This window comes from Argiope bruennichi, chromosome 1 (genome assembly GCF_947563725.1).
Source record: "Argiope bruennichi chromosome 1, qqArgBrue1.1, whole genome shotgun sequence".
NCBI lineage: Eukaryota > Metazoa > Arthropoda > Arachnida > Araneae > Araneidae > Argiope > Argiope bruennichi.
This window is the reverse complement of record NC_079151.1, coordinates 102,321,458-102,345,438: the sequence shown is the minus strand read 5'-3', so window position 1 is coordinate 102,345,438 and position 23,981 is coordinate 102,321,458. Positions and strand designations below refer to the sequence as shown.

The following is a 23,981-nucleotide window of genomic DNA, read 5'->3' as shown; positions in this document are numbered from 1 at the left end:
CAGAAAGTGATTTTAGTGATAAGGATAATTGTACAAAAGAGTTTTTCGACGAAAGTTCGCATTCAACTGATTCTGATATGTACGTTCAAACATAATTAATTTTTCTAGTGATAATATATTTTGAAAAATTTATAAAATATATTAATATGCCAAGAGATATATGTACAGAATTTATAGGTCGATTTTTATACTTGTTCTTAACCTGTATGTTTAAAATGCCCTAGAAAACCGTGCTATGAAAGTCACACAGGCCGATAAAAAAAAGAGCCAATTTTGCCCATTGTCATTTTTTTTTTTTCATAGAAGTGTTGAATTTTTCATTATAATGTCTTCTATATACCTTCATATATTGTAAAAATAAATATGATTTAAAAAGTAAAAAGTAATATGTTTTTTCAAGAATGTAATTTGAGAAGAAAATGTATGTTCCAACGCATTTACTTTTTTCAATGAGAATATATTTTGACAAATTTCTAAAACATATCTATATATCAAGAAAAATATCTGCAAACTATATTGGCAGTTCTTCATACTAATACATTCATTACAAAATTTAATTTGATTGTAAATGAAATGCGGTCTCGTAGATCGCATTTAAGTCCTAAAATTTCACCTCCCCAGTTAAGGGTTAACGTGGACCAGACCGGCTTACAGGACGTTATTCGGTGAATTCGGGTCTCGACCCTAAATCTCTCCGACCAACAGGCCTATATATTCTATTAAAGGATTACAAATATTTATAAGTATTAGCATTTAATATATTTCCGAAATTTTTTTTTTCAATTTTCAAAAAAAAAAAAAAAAAAAAAAAAAAACTAATAATATTTCCATCCTTCTTCTGAAAGTCGACGCGTACTGACAAGAGAATTATCTAATAAAGATTCTCAGTAAATGCACTTGCTTTTAAATATTTAAACGTTGGTACGCCAAAACCAGAGCTCTAGTGTGGTATTGAAGTTTGATGGTCTTTCCTCTTAATTTTCGTAATATTTAGCTTATCATGTTTCAAAAATATGAAATCCATCCAAAATAACTTCTATGTAGTTTCTAAACAGGTTTTGGTCTACCTATCATAAACAATGTTAGACAAACTTGCCAAAATTACTATTATTTTTATTAAATTGAATTGAAAAAAGAAGAAGAGGACAGAGCATGAAATTTCAACATTGGTTACTTCCTCAAATATTATAAATGCATATATTTTATGTTTTTAAGCCAAGTTTAGATTTAAGATAACCCAATATTCTGTTGAAAGCGTTTCCTTTTTTTAAAGTTTGTTTGCGGTTAGTTTTGTTAGGTAGATATGACAAGGAAACTATACTTTTTAGATCTCAATAAATGAGGTGCATCTTTTGTGTCTATTTTTAGATCTGAATATCAGGAAATAAGAACAATTTTGATTGACCATTACTTTCTATATTACTCATATTCAACAAGTTATGATGAGGAAATCATTGAAGAAAGCGTACAGTAAGATGTAGTTTCCAGCCCATTGTATTTATTATACAGTTTCAAATAAGACCATCTTTATTAAAGATAAAAAAGAATTGTTTTTAATCATAACAACTAATAAACAATTATGACAATTCATTTCATTTGTCACATTAATTTCTTTATTGTCCACGATTGCTTCTCTTTTAGAAATTCTTTCTGATTGTAGGGAATTTAATCAGAATTGCCCTCGGCAAATTGCACAAAGGATGAAGAAATGGAGTCCTAATTTTCGACATCGACGTGCATTACTGCATCCTTTAAAGCAGGAATCAAACATCGTGCTCAAAAGGGCACATTCATACGTTGCCCGAATAGGAACAAAAAATAAACTTTTATAACCCAATCTTATCCCTCAAGATTATAATCATTTCCAAGCCATGCTTATATAAATCTGAAATGAATGTTATGCCGCAATCCGACGACCGACACAATTTGCTCTCTTTCGCCTCTCTTGTGGATTTCCTGGGTTCTTTGATGTCTGTTCATTTTACCAATAATTTGTTTCAAGCTCCGGACAGACGTCCACAAGCCAAGATGGTGAAACATTGGGTCCGTTGACAGATTTACGACCATATCCGTAAGGCTACAGGTAGTCGGAACGGGGCTTTATTCAGTTGAGACACAATGGGTGGTTGGGTATTGGTTTTTTTTTTTATGTCACTGGTTGCGCCGCTGCCGATTATGGCTCTTATGACTCAAACTCAATTCCTTGCCTCTTGTTGTCACTATGACAATTAATTAGGTTACAACCGCATGCAAATACAGGATTGAAATAACTCTTTCCTGATTGTAGTAAAAATTGTTTATAATAATTATTGAAAAATTGTAAACATTTCTTTGGGAAGCCCAGAGAAATTCGAAATGTAACTGAGTTCCTTTTGCTCTTTGCCTTACATTATTCGCATCACTTGTAATTTTTTGTCCAAAGAATCTGGACATTAGAATTATTTGGAGGGAAGTATCAGTATATAGATGACTTGAGGATTTGAAAAAATATAATTACAAAATATTGTTTTCTCACTAATAGAGCTACTGTTTCTTTTTCATGAATCTTCTGTTTTTTCAAATTGTTTCTTTTGCATGGAAGTAAAGAAATCTATTTATGTATGCCTTTCAACTTAAAAGATAATATGATGTCAATTAGCTTTCAAAAAACTGTAATGAGTAAATAACATTGGAAGAAATAGGCATTCATTACTGATTAACTGAATAGCTCAGCATATAAAATGAACAATAGAAAAGAAAGAAAGTCCACACTTAATGTCATGGAAAACAGGATAAGCGAAAACAGAAAATTTTAATTGTTGATATTTACCTTAGGAAAATCTATAAGTTCTCTTAAGTTTATCTCTGAAGGAATCTCTTAAGTTTAGCGCTTTTTTTATATTATCTTCAACATTACTATAAAATGATTTTTTTTAAAGTGAACTTCATCAGCATACTATGCAATTCATTTTACTCACTAGATGGCGCCAATAGCCTTATATTGAATTCTGTTTTTAAATTAAATGATAAATCGCAGCGTTCTGGAACTTGCATTATTATTTAGTAGAAACTTATTTCAATTAGTGACAAAAATGTACAATAAAATGATTCATTGCACTCGATTCGCCATATTTCATTGTGTCGTGCTTCAAGCAAGTATCTAATTGCATTAAGCAAAATAAAACTCTATTTATTGCAAAAAGCATTTCTTCATAATATTGCAAAGCCTTCCTCATATTCATTCAAAACACTTCTTCATATAATTACAAATTATTTTCTAAAAATGATTTTTATCTATATATTATTGCGTATAAAAAATGCGCAGTTAACATTTAAATTTGATTTGAAACATAACAGTAAAAAAAAATGTGACCGATCTTTTCTAGTCACAATCTAAATACTATTTAATAACTGTATCAGATATTGTTTTTAATTATAAAACACCGCATTTTTTAGCAAAATAAAATAATTTAATAGAACAGAAAATAGTAATTAATTAGGAATGTTATTAAAATAATGTTCTAAAATTAATTTAAATAATATTTAATTTTTATTTGAATAAGTAAAATTGCACAGATTTTAGGATTAAATTAATTCACAAAATTAAATCTTCCAAATTGCGCTAAAAAAAATCTGGAAGACTCAGATCTCCTTAATTCGTAAGATCGCTAGAAAATTGCTTACTTTACCTCTTTAACAATAGTTGGAATTCATTAATCGCCTATCGTTGGAATATATCAATCGCCAATCGTTGGAATCCATTAATGCCTTTTATTTAACAGTTTTAATGCTTTATTTTACTAATTTTTAATTATCACCTCTCTTGAGCGTAGTAAATATCTAATCTCAAACTCTCCATTCTCTAATCATGGCATAATTTAACAAAATATTATGACGATACCGTGATTTTAAAGAATCTTCTCTAAATATCACATCCGTTACATGCCCTGTGCAGCGGTATTTTTTGCAGTTAAATTAAAATAAATTATGATATTATTCTCCTGATATAAATAACACTGACGTTTCCTTTATCCTTGTCTAACAGGTATCATTTACTTAGTCCATAAAAAAAAATTTGAAAATATGTTCTGATATTCACATTAATTTTTAATCTTATTTCGAATTAGCAACGAATTTCATCTGATAATTGTCAATCATTTTATCTGCCAGTTACGATATTTATCAACAAAAATAAATGAGTATATTTGTTCCAATAACAAATAGAAAGCCAGTTGTGAAAAAATTATTCATGACAAATTCAAAATCTCAAAGTATATAAAGTTACATCCATTTACTCTGATAAATATTTCAATAATGTACCTGAGTGAATAAGGGGCCGTTGAAACTGATGTCTACAAAGAATAAATTAAGAATCACCAATCTTAAACGTGTACATTGCTAAGATTATCAAATAGTGTGATTAATCATTGATTACACTCAAGATAAATTCATCAATCTATAATTTTTTGATGAGATATGAATGACACCCAGAGCAAACGAATTCTAACACAGATTCTTCAGTAAATGAATGCTCACTCAGCTATTTATTGCATGTTTATTTTAGCTAAATTCACATCATGTCTTGAAGCAAGTTGGCTATTTTGAGGAGCAATTCATCATTCTGAAGCATTTGAGGCAGCAACACTCCAAAATTTCGTGCTAAATAAATAAATAAATACGTTTGACCACCGACAACAAATTTATATTTGAAGGTCAAATAAAGGGAGAAATTTAAAGTTCTCAAGCCTCACACATATAATTCATCTCCGATAGAGTTTGATCCAAAATCTTCCAAAGTTTGATCCTGAAATCTTCAAGTTTTGAAGCCTTATCAACAGGCCAACTCGATTCCAGGCTGTTAACACTTTCTAAAGCGGTAGAAAGCATATTAACACCAAAGGCATCGATATTTTATCGCCCATTATAGGGTAATTTATGTTCTTTAATTAAAGCGACCATATCTTAATCAGAAATCACGAAGATTATTAATAAATACTATAATATTATTATCAAACAAAAACCTTTACTTTGGATGAAAGAAGCGAGAACAAAATTAAAAAGCAGTATTTTATTCCACGTAACCTTTCATTTGTTTGATCCCTTTTTATATGATTGTATATGTACTTTATCAAATTATAAACACTTAGGTTAGAACTCGTTAAAAAGAAGTATCACTAGATATAGATGAAAGTATAAATTATTCAAAAATAATGTGATAGGTAAATAAGACATTAAAAACTGTCTTATGATTAGAAATTTTATTTCAGAGAAAACGCTCCATTCGCCTTATTGTGACAAAAGAAAACTTCCATAAGCATTTATAGACTAGATCTGTGATATTCCATGTTACATTCGGATGTTGATTCAGTTTTAATATGAATCAATGGATAAAGCGATGCAAATTGGCTTTGACTGAAAAAACGTTTCCTACTTCAAAGGAAACCTGTCATTTCATTACTAAGTCATTAATTTTCATCTTTAAATAATTAGCCAATATGATATTAATAAGTTGATTGAATGCTCATAAGAAGGCTAGACATTAAATAAATATGATTTACTGATTAATATGTATTGTTTTATTGATAAAATTGAAAAAGAAAATTTAATTTTCTCTCTGCTGTCACCAGGACGAATATTCTAAATTACAAGTTATTAAGAATATTACAGAACATTTTAAAAGACTTTCTTTGTTATACAGGTGCACTAAAAAATAATAAAACAAATTATTAAAATCGTGCCCAAAATATATACCTTTTTAAACGATCTGAATTTTTTATATGGAGTTTTTTTTTTTTTCTTTTAAGCAAATTTCCTATTTTAAAAGCGCCATCTATCCTTCCGAAAATGCACATTATTTTAGAATACATATCTTAAAAGCAGAAAAATTGTGGTAGACGCATGAAACATAATATTTTCAAGATAACTTGACAGACGGTTCTTTCAAGAAGGACTTGTTTATTTAAACACGATTGTATCAGTAGCATGACGGAGAGAAATTAATTTTCTTTCTGCAGTAATTGGAATATAGTGCACAATATTGTCACGTGACATCATCAAAATTTGACACACTATTTTATGACGATTTAAATTACGAGGATTTCAGTTATAATTGCCTTTCTACTACTTTTGTCATGCTATTTTCCTGTGGTGGTCTGGTGGTACGGTATCGGTTTCGGAACTGCAGAGTTTCAGGCTCGAGATCCGATTCCACTGAAGAAACGTCGTGTCAGCGGGTCTGGTGCCCGCTAAATCCGTCGGGACCAAACGTCCTCCGTGTGGTGTGGAAGTTGTTCAATCGAATGGATTGACCTTGTAGTTTCTTGTTTCGTGATCTTCAATACACGTGCACTTTTTCAACCGATTTCGGCTGATGCGTTTTAAAATATTTCAGCTCTTTCTTTGCGTGACGCGTGTGAGACCTCACCTCCCCTTTAGTGTTCCAGAATTATACTAGGTTTAGCAGATGGCTCGAAAACCCGATCCTTGATATATCATCCGACCTACTGGTTCTCATTATGAAGCAGAGCTCCAGAGACTTTTAAATGAAGCAGAAAGTTATTTTAGTGATGAGGATAATTCTACAGAAAAGTTTTTTCGATGAAAGTTCACATTTGACTGATTCTGATATATATGTTCAAATATAATTAATTTTTCTAATGATAATGCATTTTGAAAATTTTCTGAAATATGTTAATATACTAAGAGAAATGTCTACAGAATTTCAAAGATGATTTTCATATTAGTACTTAACTGTATGATTAAAATGCCCTCAAAAATCGTGCTACGAATGTTCACACGTTTCTGCATGGAAATGGAGCCGATAAAAAAAACAATTTTACCCATTGTCAATATTTTTATTTTTCATATAATCACTGGATTTTCCATTATATTGTTTGCTTTATACCTTTGTATACTGGAAAAATAAATATGATTTAAAAAAGGAAAAAGTAATATGTTTTTTCAAGAATAAAATTTGTTCAATTATGTAATTTGAGAAAAAAATATATATTGAAACGCAATTACTTTTTTCAATGATAATATATTTGTATAAATCTCTGAAACAAATTTATAAATCAAGAAAATATCTGCAGAATATAATGACTGATTTTCAAGCTAATTCTTTTATTAGAAAATATAATTTGAGTGCAAAGAAAAGGCTTTCTAGTACACCGCGCCTCCTCAGTTAAGTTCTAAATTTTCACCTTCTCAGTTAAAAGTTGATATATGATTGACTTAATATAGTAATATATATGTATAAAAAAATTCATAAATAAAACGATTTAAAATGTGTATGATGTTAAAAAATATCTAAATAAAATTTATGTAATCTTAATGACATATTTTTCATCAAAATATTGTTATCTGAGTTTTGAATTTATTTTAAATAAAAAAAAGCGGTTAATTCAACAAAAGAATTTTTCAATGCATTTTTTCAAGCATTGCAAATATCGAGCATATTTTTTATCACATTTTACAATCAGTGATATTTCAAACCATACAATACGGATAAATTCTTAAAAATCAACATAAAACTGTAATCTTAAGTGTACATTCAAAGGATCCTCAAATGTCATATCTTTTAGTTTCTAGAAGAAATTCTTGAAACTAACACACAGTTTCAATTTTGACATGAGGCATATGCATTTAGCACTCGGATTTGCTATAATAAAGAGCTGAGACTTTCATCCATATTCAAACTGCATTTATTTCTAAAAAATAGTTTAAAAATGTACATGAGGATGGAATATGAAAATAATATTCATTCATTCTTCATGAGCAGATGATAAGAGGCCATTCATTCGCTTCGACATTAAACTGTCGAGTTTTTGATTGTTGAACCATTTGTCAAGAATTCTGCTTCTTCCTCTTCCTAAAAAAAAAGAACAGATTGTTATTGATTTTAGCCAATATTGTCATAAAATTAGATATTTACCAATTCTATTTGGATTTCAAATAATCTGCTATTGATAATTTGATGCAAGAAAATAGGCTAAATTTTCCATTCAGAAAATTCGCTAAACTATCAATATCTGAAATAAATTTGCTTTTCTGCAAAATTTGTAATTGATGTTAAAAAACGAGTATTATTTTTATTTCTTTATGCATGTATATATATATATATGTAGTGTACGGAGCGTCCCCCTAGCGGCGTTCGCGATACGGAGTGTCATCCTAACGCCGCCGCGTCGTCTCTCAACAGCCAATAAGAAGCTATCTGATTCCCGCTCTAAGAACTGTGTTCGGTACTGTGCTAGCGTCCCTCGATGTAAAGCGGCCCAGCCGTTCGTCCAGTTCATTAAATTCGTTTATGTTAAATTAGTGTGTGATTCTCTTAATATGAGCCATCTCTACGCATTAATCTCAACCGGGCTTTCCTCTAGGGCCCGTGAAAGACATTTGATTTGATATATAATCCGATTAGTAGAGGCCTGTTTTTCGAGCCAGAGTTAACATGTCTCTACATACATACATATATATATATATATAAATTTTATTTAGAAAATTAGTTTAATGGATAATGAACACATTTCGGCACGCATCGTGTAAATTTGTGGTTTCGGCAGGTTTTTTTTTCCCCCAAATTTCCGTTAAAAAAGCTAGGTGTTTTTTTTTTTTTTTTTTGGATAGTGACATCTATGATTTTTTTAATAAGATCCAAACACATAATTGCCCCTATATGGTCTTGATACATTTCCCTATTCATCAAACTCGCCATTTGTAATGGTTCATATCTTATATTTGATGCCTTTTTTTTCCAATTAAATTCATTTATTAGAGGTTTTTTTTTCAATTCACGTTACACTCTGACCTATCCTTTTGAAATGAAAATTTCATACAATAAGGGGCCTCAAAGCTTTCATAAGGAATGAAATTCATATCATTTCAGCATGATATGAATTGCATATTGAAAAAAGTATTTCTTAAGCCTCTCCAATTGTGTATATCACATACTTTTTGTTAGTTTGATATAAATAATACTATTTCTAATACTAAATATCAGAATAATAAACACAAATTCATATATATATATATATATATATATATATATATATATATATATATATATATATATATATATATATATATATATATATATATATATATATATATATATATATATATATATATATATATATATATATTATTATTATTATTATTATACTGCTTTTTTCTCGCCGGCAAAATTCATCCGTGGAAAGAAAATTTGCATACTTATCTATTCTTTTATAATTTTTGTATAGATATTTTTACTGTTCATGATTTTATATATTCTTGTATTTTGTATCATACAAATGTATTGCTATTTTTTTTTAATACATGATAAAGTTTTAAAGAAAGGTAGTAATATAAACATTACTGGAATTTCCAATTGTTTATCTTTAAAACTCTTCTTCTTTTTGGAAAATAGGTTTAGTATAGGACTTAAGAATTCGTCTGCAACATCAGGATATTCACCTAAACAAGAAATACAAGATTTAAATAAAATAAAGTATATTTATACTATGCTGATAAATAGCTTTCTGCGTGATGATGTAATTCTTTATACAATACATAATGTTGCATAACAATAAAATGTAATAATATAATCAGTCAACAACAATAAACGTAACGATTTCACTATTAAGTCTGCGACATCGTATTGAATATACAGGGTGGTTATAATTAAACTTCCCCTATAAACAGCATCATACAACGCAAATGGATGAACTGATTACTATGAAAGTTGGTATATAGATTATACATGAGATGCGCTCACGGAATTCCGAAAAAAAAAATGTAGTTCTAAAATATACACCAGAGGACACCTTTTCCGGAAAAACAATTTTAACTCACTAAACGACCGAAACGGAATACAGAATCAATATTAAAATTTATTGACTAGTTTCTGATCACCTTGTCATCGAACTACATTAAGTAAAGGTAAGGAAAAATTAAAAGTACGCTGTTTGAAAGGGGGGGGGGGAGAGTTCAGTTTGCAGAAACAACAGATTAGGATGAAATTGAACAAGAGGAGCAGTTATTATGCTCCATGTGACCACCCTTATTCACTTGCAAAATTTCAAGTCGATGGACAGTTCAGCGGCAGATCGTAACTGATCAGTTCGCGAAGCTTCGGACATGAAGCGTTATGGAGTTCTTTAAGTCATTCAACGATGCATACTGTCATAGCAAGATACCCTCATCATTACAGCAGGAAACATCGACATAAAACATGACAACGAAGGCAAATGTTTCTTACCCTAACCTGTTTTGCATAAAGCTTCCTTTTCGCAAACATGTAAATCTCGACATTTTTTCCTATAACTAACAGCTTTTCCCCTTTTTAACTTTTATTATTCATAATTCTTGTTCTGGATTGTTAATATTGTTTCTGTATTCCGTTTTGGTCGTTTATTGTGTTAAAATTAATCTTTTTCCGGAAAAGGCGCCCTCCAGTGGACATTTTGTAACTAATTTTTTTTTTTTTTGAAATTCCGTGAGCGCATCTCGTGTATAGCCTATATACCAAATTTCGTTGTAATCCTTTCACCCTTTTGCGGTGTATGATTCTATTTATAGGGGAAGTTAAATTATAACCACCCTGTATATATATTTTTCTTTTTATATCCCTAATTTTCAAATTTCAATCATATTCTTACTTAAATTTATTTCCTTGTGTAAAATAATATATAATATTAATATCTTGAAAATACTTCTCAAGGTTTTCCATTAGTGCTATACCGGAATTTTTTTGTAGAATTTATGTATGGCACAAACGGAAATTCTTTAATTATGCATAATATCTTTATATCAGTGATCTAATCCGATTCACACATCCACGGAAGATAAAAATGCAGAAACTAATGATGGATTAAATCTTCCTTTGATTGATATTTAAATTGGAGGAAGTAAGATATCAGAACACCTGTTCAAAATCAGAAGCGGTTTTCATAAATAGTTATTATGCAGCTTCGAAATAAAGTGTTTCCATGAAATCATTTCTTTGATCTTCCTGATATCTTATTACTAATTGTATTTGAAAAGCAAACGATAAATTCAAAACTGCAATTATTTAAATAAAAAATTAATAAACAATGTTAGTATAATAATAAAATAAAGAATTTTCCATTTAGTAATAATATGCACCGATCAAACTTACCTGTGATATGACTGATTATAATACTAGAAATGTAACCGACTACGACTCCAATTAACGTACCAAGAGGTGCGTACCACAAGTAAGATATCCTATATAGAGGGAAAATGTACCTGTACAAAAGAAATGAGATTCTCTTTTTATTATGAAATTCGTCTAAAAATCACATTAAGATTTTATTCCTTCTGTTTAAAGCACTTTGTTTTGAAACACATTTCCTATAAAAAAATACTTGAATCATTTTTAAAATTGTTACAACAAAACTAATAACGAATCCCTGTGTAAAAATATTACTAAAAAAGATTTTTTTCCGATTTTTTTTTCTATGAGAAGCGCTTATACTAAAAAAATCAATGGCTTGAAAAAAGATATTTCACCAAAGCTCTCACAAATTTGTAATAGATTTGAAGATATGAGCCACTTGATTTATTGTTGACCATATAAAAACATTATTAACAAACTAAAACAGCATTAACAATCTGGTGGCATAACAATATGAATCTAATCATTTAATAGGAAAATGTCGAAAAAGTGCATTGAATTTTCTCCATTACACTACAAAATATAAAATGCATCCATACGACCAGGAGAAGTCACACAATGCAATTATTACGAAAGCCAACGAAACTATATCATTTCTTCTGTATTCTGTTCAAGATTTTGCACGCTTTTATTACTTACAAGAAAGGCATAACCATTTGCATTTGGTACAATTGTTTTGAATACCTGCATTTCAATACAGCAGACACTTATATGTCGCCTGACAAAAAAAAATTAATAATTTCTTTTCAGTACCATATTTTCACACTGTGAAGGTCACAATGTACCCTTTTTACAAAAAAAAAAAGTAGACAGTAATATTAAAAATAATAAATGCATTTTTCTCAGATTGAATTGAATTGATTCCGGTAAAAAAAAATGCAGTTACACAAGCCGTATTCTTTGAAGACTGAAAAAAAAAGAAACGAGTTTTATTTAATTTTTGGTAAAGTGTTTAGTTTTTAATATTTTTTAATTATTTCAAATGACTTAAACTCGTTGGTTATTGGAAACAAAAGTTAGTACATAGCTAAAGACCTGGATCTTAATTAAATTTTATTATTTTTGTAGTCATGTCCAGAAAAAACAATATAACTATCAACTTTAAAATCTTTAGAAAATTAACCAGGACTCTGACAGACCTAAATAAACAATAATTCTTATATTATATGTACTTGAAAGTATGTTCAAAATGTTTAAGCTTCTGTTTTCAATAAAAAATTGCTTTATAGAATAAAAAACATTCGTATCAAGGAAAACACAAGTTATTTATATAAAGCAAAAAAAAAAAAAAAAAGAATCCATTAAAAATTTTTAATGGCTTAAAGTAAAAAGCAGAAATGATTGTAGAATTATTATATTTAACACACATTTTACAAATTAATGAACGCACAAAAATACTATTTAAATATTATGTCATTGATGGAATATTTTTCTTTTCAAATTATTGTATTTTGGAGATTATCAATAACATTGTACAGGATAACAAAATTACTCGGCTTAATCTAAACTCAATATTTTTAAAAATTTAAAACACAATAAATTTCTATAAAATAATGATAATAGTAACGTGAATGAAAATTTAAATTAAAGCATTTTTACATAAAATTTTCTAATTTAGTCTCATTATTAAACTGGCACAATTTAATTAGTTCGATTTTTTACTGAAAATCTTTGCACTTCATTGATTTGATTTTCAATACCCACAATAATATAGTTTGATGCAGCAAGGATAATTTCAATTTTACCCGCAAAAGCTGTATCCACATTACTTGGATTCTAAATTCTCACTCAAGTATCTGCAGAAAGCTGATTTTCACATTATTGTTTTCACTAGTTCTACTATCTCTTCAAACTATTATGTGTTTTTTAAAATCGAAAACGTGGTGATTTCTAAACATTAGAAAGGATCAGAAAAAATAAAATATTCAATTGTAAATTTAAGTAAAAACAAACTATATAAAACCTAAGGTTTGTCTTAATAAATGGCAATAGTAGTTCTTGTAATGTAAACATTAATAATAATGCTTATCTGCAAAAAGGAAAGTTGTCTCGGAAAATTTGCCAAAAATCTTTCAAAGTTAGCTCTGATTAATATTTAAAATACATACATTTTAGCTTCAAAAATTGTTGAGTTTCATTCCAAACAGTCAGTATTTGTCGGAAGTAACATTACAATATTTTATTAAAGAAAAAATTTCTGTAGAAAGATACTGATGAGGAAAACATTTCTGTAGAAAGATATTGTTAATTGTGATGAACATATTGATCAGTCAAGGTCAGTTTGTAAAGAATGATTTCATTGATTTCAAAAATGTAATTTCCATACATAGATAGGGGGTAATGTACTTGATATAAACTGTTGCTACGCGGTCAAACAATCAATGGTAGACGATGCAAACAATATTTCATCAATTTGAACGAAGCTTTGAAAGAGAAATAGAGAAGACTCCAGAAAATAGCGAAAGACACGACCAGAATTTTCTCAACAACAATACGAAATCAGTGGGGGAAAAAATTATGATCAATTCCCTTTGATTTGTTGCCCTCTCATCATTATTCACCAGATGTTGCTCCTTTAGATTTTTTTTTGTTTCGCTCCAGGAGACTTGATGGAAAGAGATGCAATTCGCAGTCAGATATAAAAAAAAATTAGCTTGATAATTCAGTTTTATCCAAACAACTAAACTTTCTTCTTGGTGGAATTCTTTTGTTCCCCGAAACATTGACAAATGTTGGTTCTGAGTTATAATATTTTTTATAACAAACAAGTGACATTTTTTGAACTAAAAGAACGGAATAAGAAAGGAATATATAATTTGTTTATGAGCTATAACATGAGCTATCAAAATATAAAAATTTTTTCCATATCCATATCCAAAATATAAAAAAATCCATATTTTTATCATTTTAGTGTACTATGTAGCCTCAATAAAATAAAACCCCTCGAGTGAAATAAAAATTTATGCAAAATTAACCTCAAATCCATTGATTAGTTTTTCAATATAAAAAGTTAATGCAATTACGGAGTTTCACCGCTGATTTCAGAAACAGAAGTTGTACTGAATGTCGAAGTTTCTGAAAATGATGACAACACAGTGGAGTTCAGAATAGAGGATGTTGCGCCACCAGAGAAAGTAGAATTTGTCTGACAGCCTTCTGCAGAGAGTGTTAAATACTTTGGACGAGGTCCATGGGCCGATGTCCCGAAACCAATCCATCCTGTCATGCACAGGCTGCACAAAAGCCCAGTTAATACACCCTGAAATCAAAAATTATCAGTTACACTACTGATCCACTAATTTTAATTTTTAAGTACTTAATATTTATTTGAACAAGGAAAGGATACAAAAATGAAAGAAAAAAAATGTTTGCTCTTATTAATGGAAAGTTATTATCTTACACGTTTATCGTAATTTGAATTTGAGTTAGGAAATTATGTGTTCACATCATTGTATTCTTAGCTAGTCCCATGCGGGGGGGGGGCACACCTCGTAATTGAGATTGGGAAGCTTCCGGCATGGTGGTTGGTTCTCGCCACCCTTTTGGATTTACGAAAAGGTGAGTGTTGGTTACTTCCCATCGATGACGGGACGTACTTCCTTAGGGAAGCGTTGTACCGTGGCCAGTGATGCCAGCTACAATTGATGATGTGATGATGTCAGCCACAATTCCCGTCAGTGTTGCTGTTGCGGCGGTCCGGTCATTCAGATTTTTCCGTGTGTCTTCGGACGGGTCGGAGTAGTCAGTCTATAAAGATGTATTCTTAGCTAGGTTTGCTCAAATTTATTAAATGAATTTGCTTTTTGGTATTGAAATTCTCACTTGTATTTATTCTGGATTCTTGGTGGTTTCTTAATTTTTACCCTGGATGATCGCAAATGTGGTTCAGTTGCTCTGAAATGTTTTTGGAATAGAAGCTTCCTTTCTAATGACTTAGTTAGAATTCCACATTAATGCTTCAAGGCAGCTTTAATCAACAGAAGCTGTCATACTAAGTCGAGTCAATGTTATGACCACCACGCAAGTTGATGCCTATAAAGTAGTGGTCAATCATAGATAAGACTCCTAAACCTGCTTGTTGGAATGAATTTAGATGGTTTCAGATAGTGCGCATAACAATATTTGCTGTAGTGTGTAAATCTCACGATTTAACGGACATTGAATATGTTATGATCATCGGGTACCGAGAACGTGGCTGCAGCATTTCTGAAACCTCAAACTTCGTGAAATGTTCCTGCAGTGATCGACGAGTACCATAGATACATTGATAATCAAAAAGAATTAGCAATGTACCAGAAAATTATACAGAACAACTATTCAAGCACTTTATTGCGTATTGGACTTAAATTAAATTTAGCATCCATATTGACAAACCTACGTTGCAATAAATATCCTGCGTTTGCATTACAATACAAACATTAAACCCTGGAACAGTGTAAAAACGTTGCTTTTTCAAATGAGTTTCTTTTGTTACTGCATCGGATCCATGGACGCTGATATATTCGCTCAGAAACATCTGAAAGCAATTTTTTAGAAATCTTTGTTGGACGTCGACAGGATGTCAAGGAAGCCATTGTTGGACGTTAAGGTGGAAGAAGCAATGTGATGATCTGGGGCATATTTCCTTGCCCTGCTTTAGGTTCATTAATTTCTGTGGAAGATACCCTCAAGAGTTGTCCGCACTTATCTAACGTTGTCAATCAGGTACATCCTTATATGTTATATCAGGTACATACAACTATATATCCTGCGAATGATGGCATATTTCAACAGGATAATTCTGCATTCCTGGTGTCCAAAATTATCCACAAATGATTCAAGGAACAAGAGGAAGAGTTCCATTTACTTCTCTAGATTCTTACTCCCTGTGTGATCATCTGGATTGATACAGTAGACAAAAAAGACCATCCATCTCACGAAATACATGTTTTCTCTGCTTTTCTTATGGTCACATATGCCTGTCGTCATATTCCAAGCACACAATAAATCTATGCTAGGCCACTTAATTGCTGTTTTGGCTGAAAGATGAGACTATGCTGGCTAGTAGAAATATGACCATAATAATGAGACACGGCAGTATAGTTTCCACTTTATAATTCATCTACATTTGCTATTATGCTATACCGGAGGAGAATTATTAACAAAAGCAAAAATAAGCTATTTATAGCAGAAGTTTCTATTTCAATTTTTCAAATTTTTTCTACAATTTTAAAATATTACGTGAAATTTGACTTTTATTTTCTCTTTAATGTGCTTTCTCTAAGGCAATGCAGAAGGTTTCTAAAAGCTTTGATACAGTTTCGAAAATGATTAAATACTGTAAAATACGTCTTACAGATTTGGAAAAGATACGAAAAATAAGTTTATTTAAAATCAACTTTCATATTATAGAAAATCAAACTCGTTCAAGTTCTTATATACTGAAAAACAAAATATTCAAATGAGTTTTGTTCATAATCTTTTCGATTTTATGCATTTACGTTTGATTTTTTTCAGGGGGGGGGCGATAAAGCTTTTTTTATTTACGTGATTTCAACGCAAACGACTTTTAGATATTCTATTGATTTTTTTCTTAGTTTATAAATTTTTTACAAATGATTATAGACTTACAGATTTTTTTTTCTTTCTTGCATACGAAACAGAAACCGTGAAAACACTGCATAAAGGTGCACTATAATATTAAAATACAAAATATTGAGATGAATATTACTTGTTTAATAATGCAAAATTAAAAGGAAAATGTTAAATATCATTTATAATACATAAATAAATTTAAAATGTTTATTTTCACTTATCATAAAGGGGCAAATGAAGCATTCTGGAATGAAATAAACTAAAGAGAACTTTTTTTGAGTTTCCGATAATCAATTAAAATGGGTCCTTTGATGAGAGAGATATTATATTAATCGTAGAAGGTAGTTGCTCTTAAAAGTGAAATGTCTATTTTAAGTTCATACATAAACATGTTGAAATCACATCATATATCAGATTAAATTAGTCTTAGGTAGATAAATAGAAAGAATAATTACTTTTTCATTTGCCCTGGTGGTAAGCATGCCCAGAAGAAAAACAGAGAGAATCGGACCTCCGCACATTCCCCAGACCATTTTACCCGCTTGCACTAAGTTTCCGAAAGAGGCTGCTATAACTGTTAGCAGAATGCAAAGTCCCCCGTAACAAAGTGCTAAAAGAAAGAAAATAATTCATTAAATTTATATTAAATTTTCTTCCACCTGAATCATTGGAAACATTTAATAAGCAATCAAAAGAATATGATTGCAATTACCGCCTCTTAAATCTTAAGAAGCGCACATGAATGATTCTGTTGTCAAATATTAGTGTTATAAAAAGATACTTTGGATTGATTTATTAAATTTCTAGCGACTTCGCTCATGCTTTGAAATTCCCATTTGGTGTAACATAGCAAACCTAACGGCTGTTATGACATAAAAGCTAAACCAATGTAACTCAGATATTTCTACTTTAGTAAATATAAGCTAACCAGAAAACCATCTTGATTTGAAGCATATTAAAATTCTCCAAATAAGCATACGTTATTAGATTTCGTTTTGTATTCAAATTCTTTATTCTTCAATAATCTGTCTTTATTTTTAAAGCCTATCTAGGAAACAAAAAAAATGTAATTGTAAGTATACATTGAGATTTTTCATGTATAATAAAACTTATTGATAAAAAGAACTCAAAACTCATAATTTAGACATGAAATAAAAATAGCCTTTACTCAATCGTCAAAAACCCCAACAAAGACATTCTGAAACCTATCTTAAAAAATATGTGTCAATTACTGTCATTCTAGTGCAAAAAGCGTTGTTGTGGTGCCATAGATGTACATGGAGACTGAACTTCTCTATCGTTTATAAAAAGATTTGGCACTATTGAAGAAGTAATGGGTAAAATTCGATTACAAAAATCACATTATATTACAATATCTAAAATGCTTTCCAGAAGAAGGAAGCGTCAAAATGTAATGAAGAGAGGAGAAATTGAGTAGAGCCACAAAACTATTACAAAATATTTCATTTGTGGGTTTTATATTTAATCACATTTGCATTCCAAGCTCTTTCCGCATGTTTGCCGCGATGCTGCTGCATCAATATTGAATGAATGAATGCAATTCAGTAAATATTAGGTTTGAAAATATAAAATTCTATTTATGGGCTAAGGTTATTGTCCAAGTCACCAGACTTTCATAAAATTACTCATATAACTTTATTTATGCACTCTCGAGTTTTCATACTGCTGGAGATTTTAATCTCTCTCTCTTTTCTGTATGTAAATATATATAAATATATATATATATCCCGGGAGGCATGCTTTATCGAAAAGAGGTGCGGACAAGGCACGTCCATTCACAGTGCGATACAAGAACAGCTTAGAGTAAAAGAGAGAAAATTTAACTATCTCTCGTCTTATATACCACGAGATCTCGATAGGGATTTCTCTACACGCGCCGGTTTAGACAAGGGAAACACAGGGATTTTTTTAAAAGAATTTGTTTAGATCAGCAATTTTTTGTCCCTTCACGTAGAAACCATTGATGAAAGCATTTCTACAATACAATTCTTCAGTTAAGATAAGTAAAAAAAAAAAAAAAGGAATGGGATCAGGAAATAAGAGAATATTTTGGAATGAAGTTGATATAAATTAAACTGAAAGTTAGGAAATTAATTAAGTTTAAATTAGATTTAAAAATATAATTACAAATATGTGTAACGCTAACGTACCTAGAATAGAAATCGCTTTTATTACTTATAATGGAATGGCAACAATCAAGTATATCAATATACGAACGTTTCAAACTGCTTTATTTATCGGTTTTATAGTTTCACTTAATTCAAAATTTTTCTAATTAAACAAATTTATTATATTATAAATGATGCTCGCTGTGTTAAATACATCTTTAAGTCAGAAGATGTAAAGGGAATCAAGAAATAGGCATGAAACAGAACGTTTAATTGAAAGTAAAAATAGACTTAATCATCATTAGATGGATAATCGGCATGACTTTTTTATGGAAATAGATGACTATATCTTCAAAAACTATTGTTTTCACATAAAAGGTTTTTGGATTATCTTAAAACACACAAAACAATTACCACTTTAATTACATTCATTTCATTTCAGTACATTTTTTTTATTTTTATTTATTTATTTTTGTTTTAAGAAATTTTTCGAATTTAATTTACGATGCTACAATGCTTTTAATAGTATGAAAGTTAATAGTATGAAATTCAAATCCATCCATCAAAATATTCAATCGCGTGCTAAAATTACGATTTTAAAAAAATGCTTTTTGAGTCATTAATTTCAAAATAGAATTTCCATTTGGGTTTTTATTTTATAATAATTAATTTGTAACCACAATAATCTGTTGCAGATCAAATCACGATATTAAGACTTAAGTCGTACTATTAATACGGCTTAAATTTATACTACTAATTCTTACCAAATAAGCTGACATTTAAAAAAAAATGATTCTAGATTAATTGTTTAGTAGCCTAAAACGTCAATAATCCGGAGAAGAAGGCGGGTCACCGAAGGCGGCTATAATTAAGGAATTAATGGATCGACTTTGAAACAAAAATAAAGTTAGTTTAAATTTAAAAAAAAAAAAAAAACTAGCTTTCACCAACTTATTGCTTTGGCAGTGAGATTGATTGTATTTTCTGAGTATCTCCTGGATGCGAGGAAAGGCCTGACGAGATCTTGCATAGTGACCGCAGAAAGAGAGTTTATGGCCGACGACACCGTGCTCAGGGTAGCACTGAACACTCCGCAAATGCAGATACCAGGTAATCCAGGATACGATCTGAGAACCGTTATCACGTAATAAGGCATCAACTGGCAAAAAATGCAAAAAAAACAGAAAATAAATAATGAAAAATTGAAATGAGAGGTAAAAAAAAAAGAAAGAGATTTCGGTTTATCGTATACTGACATGATTGTGGGAGTATGCGTCATTTGATTTTTTGCAGTAGTATTAAAATCTTATAGAAAGTATCCGAAGTAGGAAAAATTTCTTCAGGATCTAATTTTCGAATTCATCCAAATGAAATAAATTTTCTGTTTAAGTGTTGAAAAAATATCGAAATATGACAGGCAAATGCATAAACACTTAATTTCATAAGTTAGGTCAAAGAGATTATAGGTTATAATTATTTTCCTTGGGCACTATTCTAATAAAAAAATAATCACTTATTTCATCAAAACTGGAATCATTTTAAATAGTATAATTTGAAGCAATATCTTTTAAAAAATGAAATAAAAATTAATATAACTACAAGATTGACATCGTGAAAAAATTATAAAAAATAATGAATCACATAAAAAAGAATCTCTGTGTAGCTTAGTTTAGTTATATTAACGTCCGGTTATAAAGCAACACTAGGGTTATTTTGGGACGGACCTCGTTATTTTCAACCGCGGTCAGATGACGAGGACGACACCGGAGCTGGCACCCTCCTCTCCACGCCACACCATACCAGCGGGACGACGTTTGGCATGACGGATTTAACGTGCGACACATTCCCTTACACGACGGTTCTTCGGTGGAATCGGATATCGAACCTGAAACCCTTCGGCTGACAAACCGAGACCTTACCACCAGGCCACTGCGGCCTCCAATTTCACTGTAGTATTAGAATTTTGAAAAAATGTTATACCTGATCTGCAGCAGTTATGGGCTTGCTAGGGGCTGTAAGAGGATCACATGTGTAGAAATGTGCGTAAATTTCAAGACCGACGACACAGGTGAGAAAGAAAAATAATATGTGGAGAGGAATACTTAAATACAGTGTCCTGAAAATAGGCATAAAAATTTAGATTAATGTAAAAAAATTAATTCCATCACCTTACAATAACTAACAACAAAAATGAATGCAATATCCATAATAGAACCTTACTGTAAAGTTCCTTTTTATATTATGATTGATTTTGTTGTCTCATTTATTTCTAAATATAATGAATTAATAATTCCTACCAATTTATAGAAATATAAGTATGCAATTGCAAATAAAATCGGGTATATTTCATAAAAATAGCTATCCTAATATTATCTAAAATAATAAACTGCTGAGCTTAATGAACTAATTTTAGTCGTGGAAACATGTTTTTTTAAATAAAATGTCAATGTATTAAGAAAATTATATGTATCAAGAATTATAATTGATAAGGATTTAATGAAATTTTTCAAAAATAATTTTATAGGTTCAAGTATCATAAAATATTTTTATGTCATTTAAAGCATATCTCCAGTTGGAAGCATATGTTTATCTTTAAAGATTCAGAAATAAACGATATCACAATGAGAGTGGGAAAAATCTACATGAATTAAAAATTCCCAAATATTATCTGCAGCATCGCTGCTTATTAAATTTAAATAGTTTATTGTGTAAAATAATAACAATAATTAAAAGAATTCCAAACTTGTTCTTATACATCAAATGAATAATCTAAATTTTCTAATATCCTATAGAAAAATAAAAAAAAAAGTTATTCAATTATCCATGATATAAACATAATTATATCCATTCTTAATAAACTTCAGCTAAATATATCTTACTTTCGAGAGCGAGAAATATTTTTCAATGTAAGCAGTCTCTGAATTTGGATTTGGTTTGAGCCAAAGTTAATCATTGTGAAAAAACAGCTTTGAAATAGAATATTCCAAACAGTGTATCTCTCAGTTAAGTTTAGACCAAGGCTGGAAACAGAAAGAATAGAAGCATTAATAAATTTGAATATGCTCTTTTATTAATTTCTAAATATTACTTGAATCAACGAAATGTTTAAAATATTAAATTAATGATTATAATTTGTTAGCATTTATGTATATGAATGTATTGAAAAGTGTTTTAGAAATGTTTCACGTTTAAAATTATACATTGTTTACTCATTTTGTCCCTATTATAATTCCATGCCCTTTATGACATAGAATATATTCAATTGTTTAATGGATTTGAATATGAAACCTTAAAACATGCTAGTTCTTTAAAAAAAATAGTTTATTTATTCAGACATTTTGCGGTCAAGTTTAGTTGAGAGATAGCTTTATTGAAAGTTTTTCCGGATATTTTTTAACTTTTTCGACTAATGAGAAAAGAAATTTTCTCTTAAAAATATTGTACTTTAATTATTTTATCTGATTGCTTTAACTCAATAGATAAGGTCAAGGTGATTTCGGGACTAAAATGCTAATCTTTTAATGGAAAAGATTGCTATCACCTGTTAAAGATCTAAGCAAACATTCTAGAATTTAATTTCCACGGTAACAAAGCTTTTTGTAGAACTATCACAATTAATTTTTCGCATTCCTTTTTCCACGTATCTCACTTTTTTTCTTTATCTATTATTAGCGTTAAATCTATTATTACTCAATGCTCTTTTAAAAAGCACAAACCAGCCAAAATTCATTTATGACAAGTTCATTATATAGATTTGACCAATTCTTCATCCTGTTATTTAAAAAAAAAAGAATTGAAATAAAAAAATAACTAATATTCAAGGCGACCATCTGTCCAAAATCCTTATATTTAAAAGAATTGATAAAATTAAAGAACCAATCCCGCAGCTGAAATCGTTCTACTGATTTCGTCATGAAAATTATATAATTCACTGGCTTGTACATGAGGTATTTTATTTTATATGAAAGCTAATGACTCTAGATATGTCACCAATGAGTTTGTTCACAATCGCCGACTGTTTCGAAAAAAATCTCGAAAACTCTACCTAATCAGACATTCTGTATGATGAAAACCTTAACCAAATTTCGATGTCGCATTCATTAAATAAAGTATAATCACTGATTTCGACACTTTTTATTCCATATGAAATTTCATGACCCCTAGATACTTCATCAAGTATCTGCCGCCTACCCTTCCATTTCTTATTTTACTCTAATAATACGGTAGGAGAATAACTAATCTCTGAGAAGAATTATTGTATTAACCCTTGTTAGTGAATATGCTTCTATAGATAAAAGAAAGGAACCCCAATCTCAATAACTGGACCAATTTTGTGAATTTTTATTATCACTTAATTTCCATACTTTGCAAGCAAAGTTAAACATACAAAATGTTCTATTATTATTACTCAATCATAATTTAAAATAGAACATTCTTTTGTTATGATGAGAGCTGTTTTTTTAAAATTGGTCAATATGATTACATTAATAGCATTAATATTGTGATCGAAGATGGCAAGCATTAATACGTTTAACTTAATCGTGTCAATTAGCTTGGATGTGCTACATGTTATCGCAACAAAAATATAACAGTAGTATAATTACGATAGAATAAGCAAATAAAAATGCTATTTTAGTCCAATTAATTTTAAATTCAGAGACCTCTCAGATTGAAAGTCATAAGAACCTTTCCTAAAAGCACATATTTGTTAGTATACTAAAATAGAAGAAAATTTAAAATTACTTTAAAAATTCCAATCTTATTTTTTAAAATTTAATACTATAAATATTTTTTAATATTGAAATCAATATTTTTCAAGATTACCTTCCAAATAGATTTATATGTACGGAATAAAAATTTGTTGATCTTATCCAGTGAATAAAAATTAAATTCTTAAAAAAATTACTAATCATGTATTGTTTTCGAAAATACACAATTGTGCAACGTCTCCAAACTTCAGCACATTATGAAATTGAAGAATAAGCGATTTTAATATTCCATTACTATTAACATAAAAGAAGCTAAATTAAATAAAAGAGTATAAAAAAAGAGAAGTAGCCAAGTGTTTTTAATTGGCTTAGAAGATTTTTACCAGTTTATAAACGAGAGTGATTTCCCAA

The 23,981-nt window shown here is 29.6% G+C and overlaps 1 protein-coding gene across 2 annotated transcripts in view; it reads right to left on the bottom strand.

Moving 5' to 3' along the window:
* Positions 1 to 7,768: 7,768 nt before the first annotated feature.
* The window catches only part of LOC129970868 (sodium-coupled monocarboxylate transporter 1-like), a 30,403-nt gene continuing 14,190 nt past the window's right edge, over positions 7,769 to 23,981 (bottom strand). For both annotated transcript variants that reach the window (XM_056084494.1, XM_056084495.1), the window contains 8 exons: positions 21,741 to 21,881; positions 20,842 to 20,977; positions 19,813 to 20,020; positions 17,188 to 17,342; positions 14,182 to 14,417; positions 11,120 to 11,229; positions 9,338 to 9,435; positions 7,769 to 7,849 (listed from right to left, as the gene is read on the bottom strand). In XM_056084494.1, the coding sequence (XP_055940469.1) occupies positions 7,790 to 7,849; positions 9,338 to 9,435; positions 11,120 to 11,229; positions 14,182 to 14,417; positions 17,188 to 17,342; positions 19,813 to 20,020; positions 20,842 to 20,977; positions 21,741 to 21,881 (1,144 nt within the window). In that variant the 3' untranslated portion in view covers positions 7,769 to 7,789. The remainder of the gene's footprint in view (positions 7,850 to 9,337; positions 9,436 to 11,119; positions 11,230 to 14,181; positions 14,418 to 17,187; positions 17,343 to 19,812; positions 20,021 to 20,841; positions 20,978 to 21,740; positions 21,882 to 23,981) is intronic.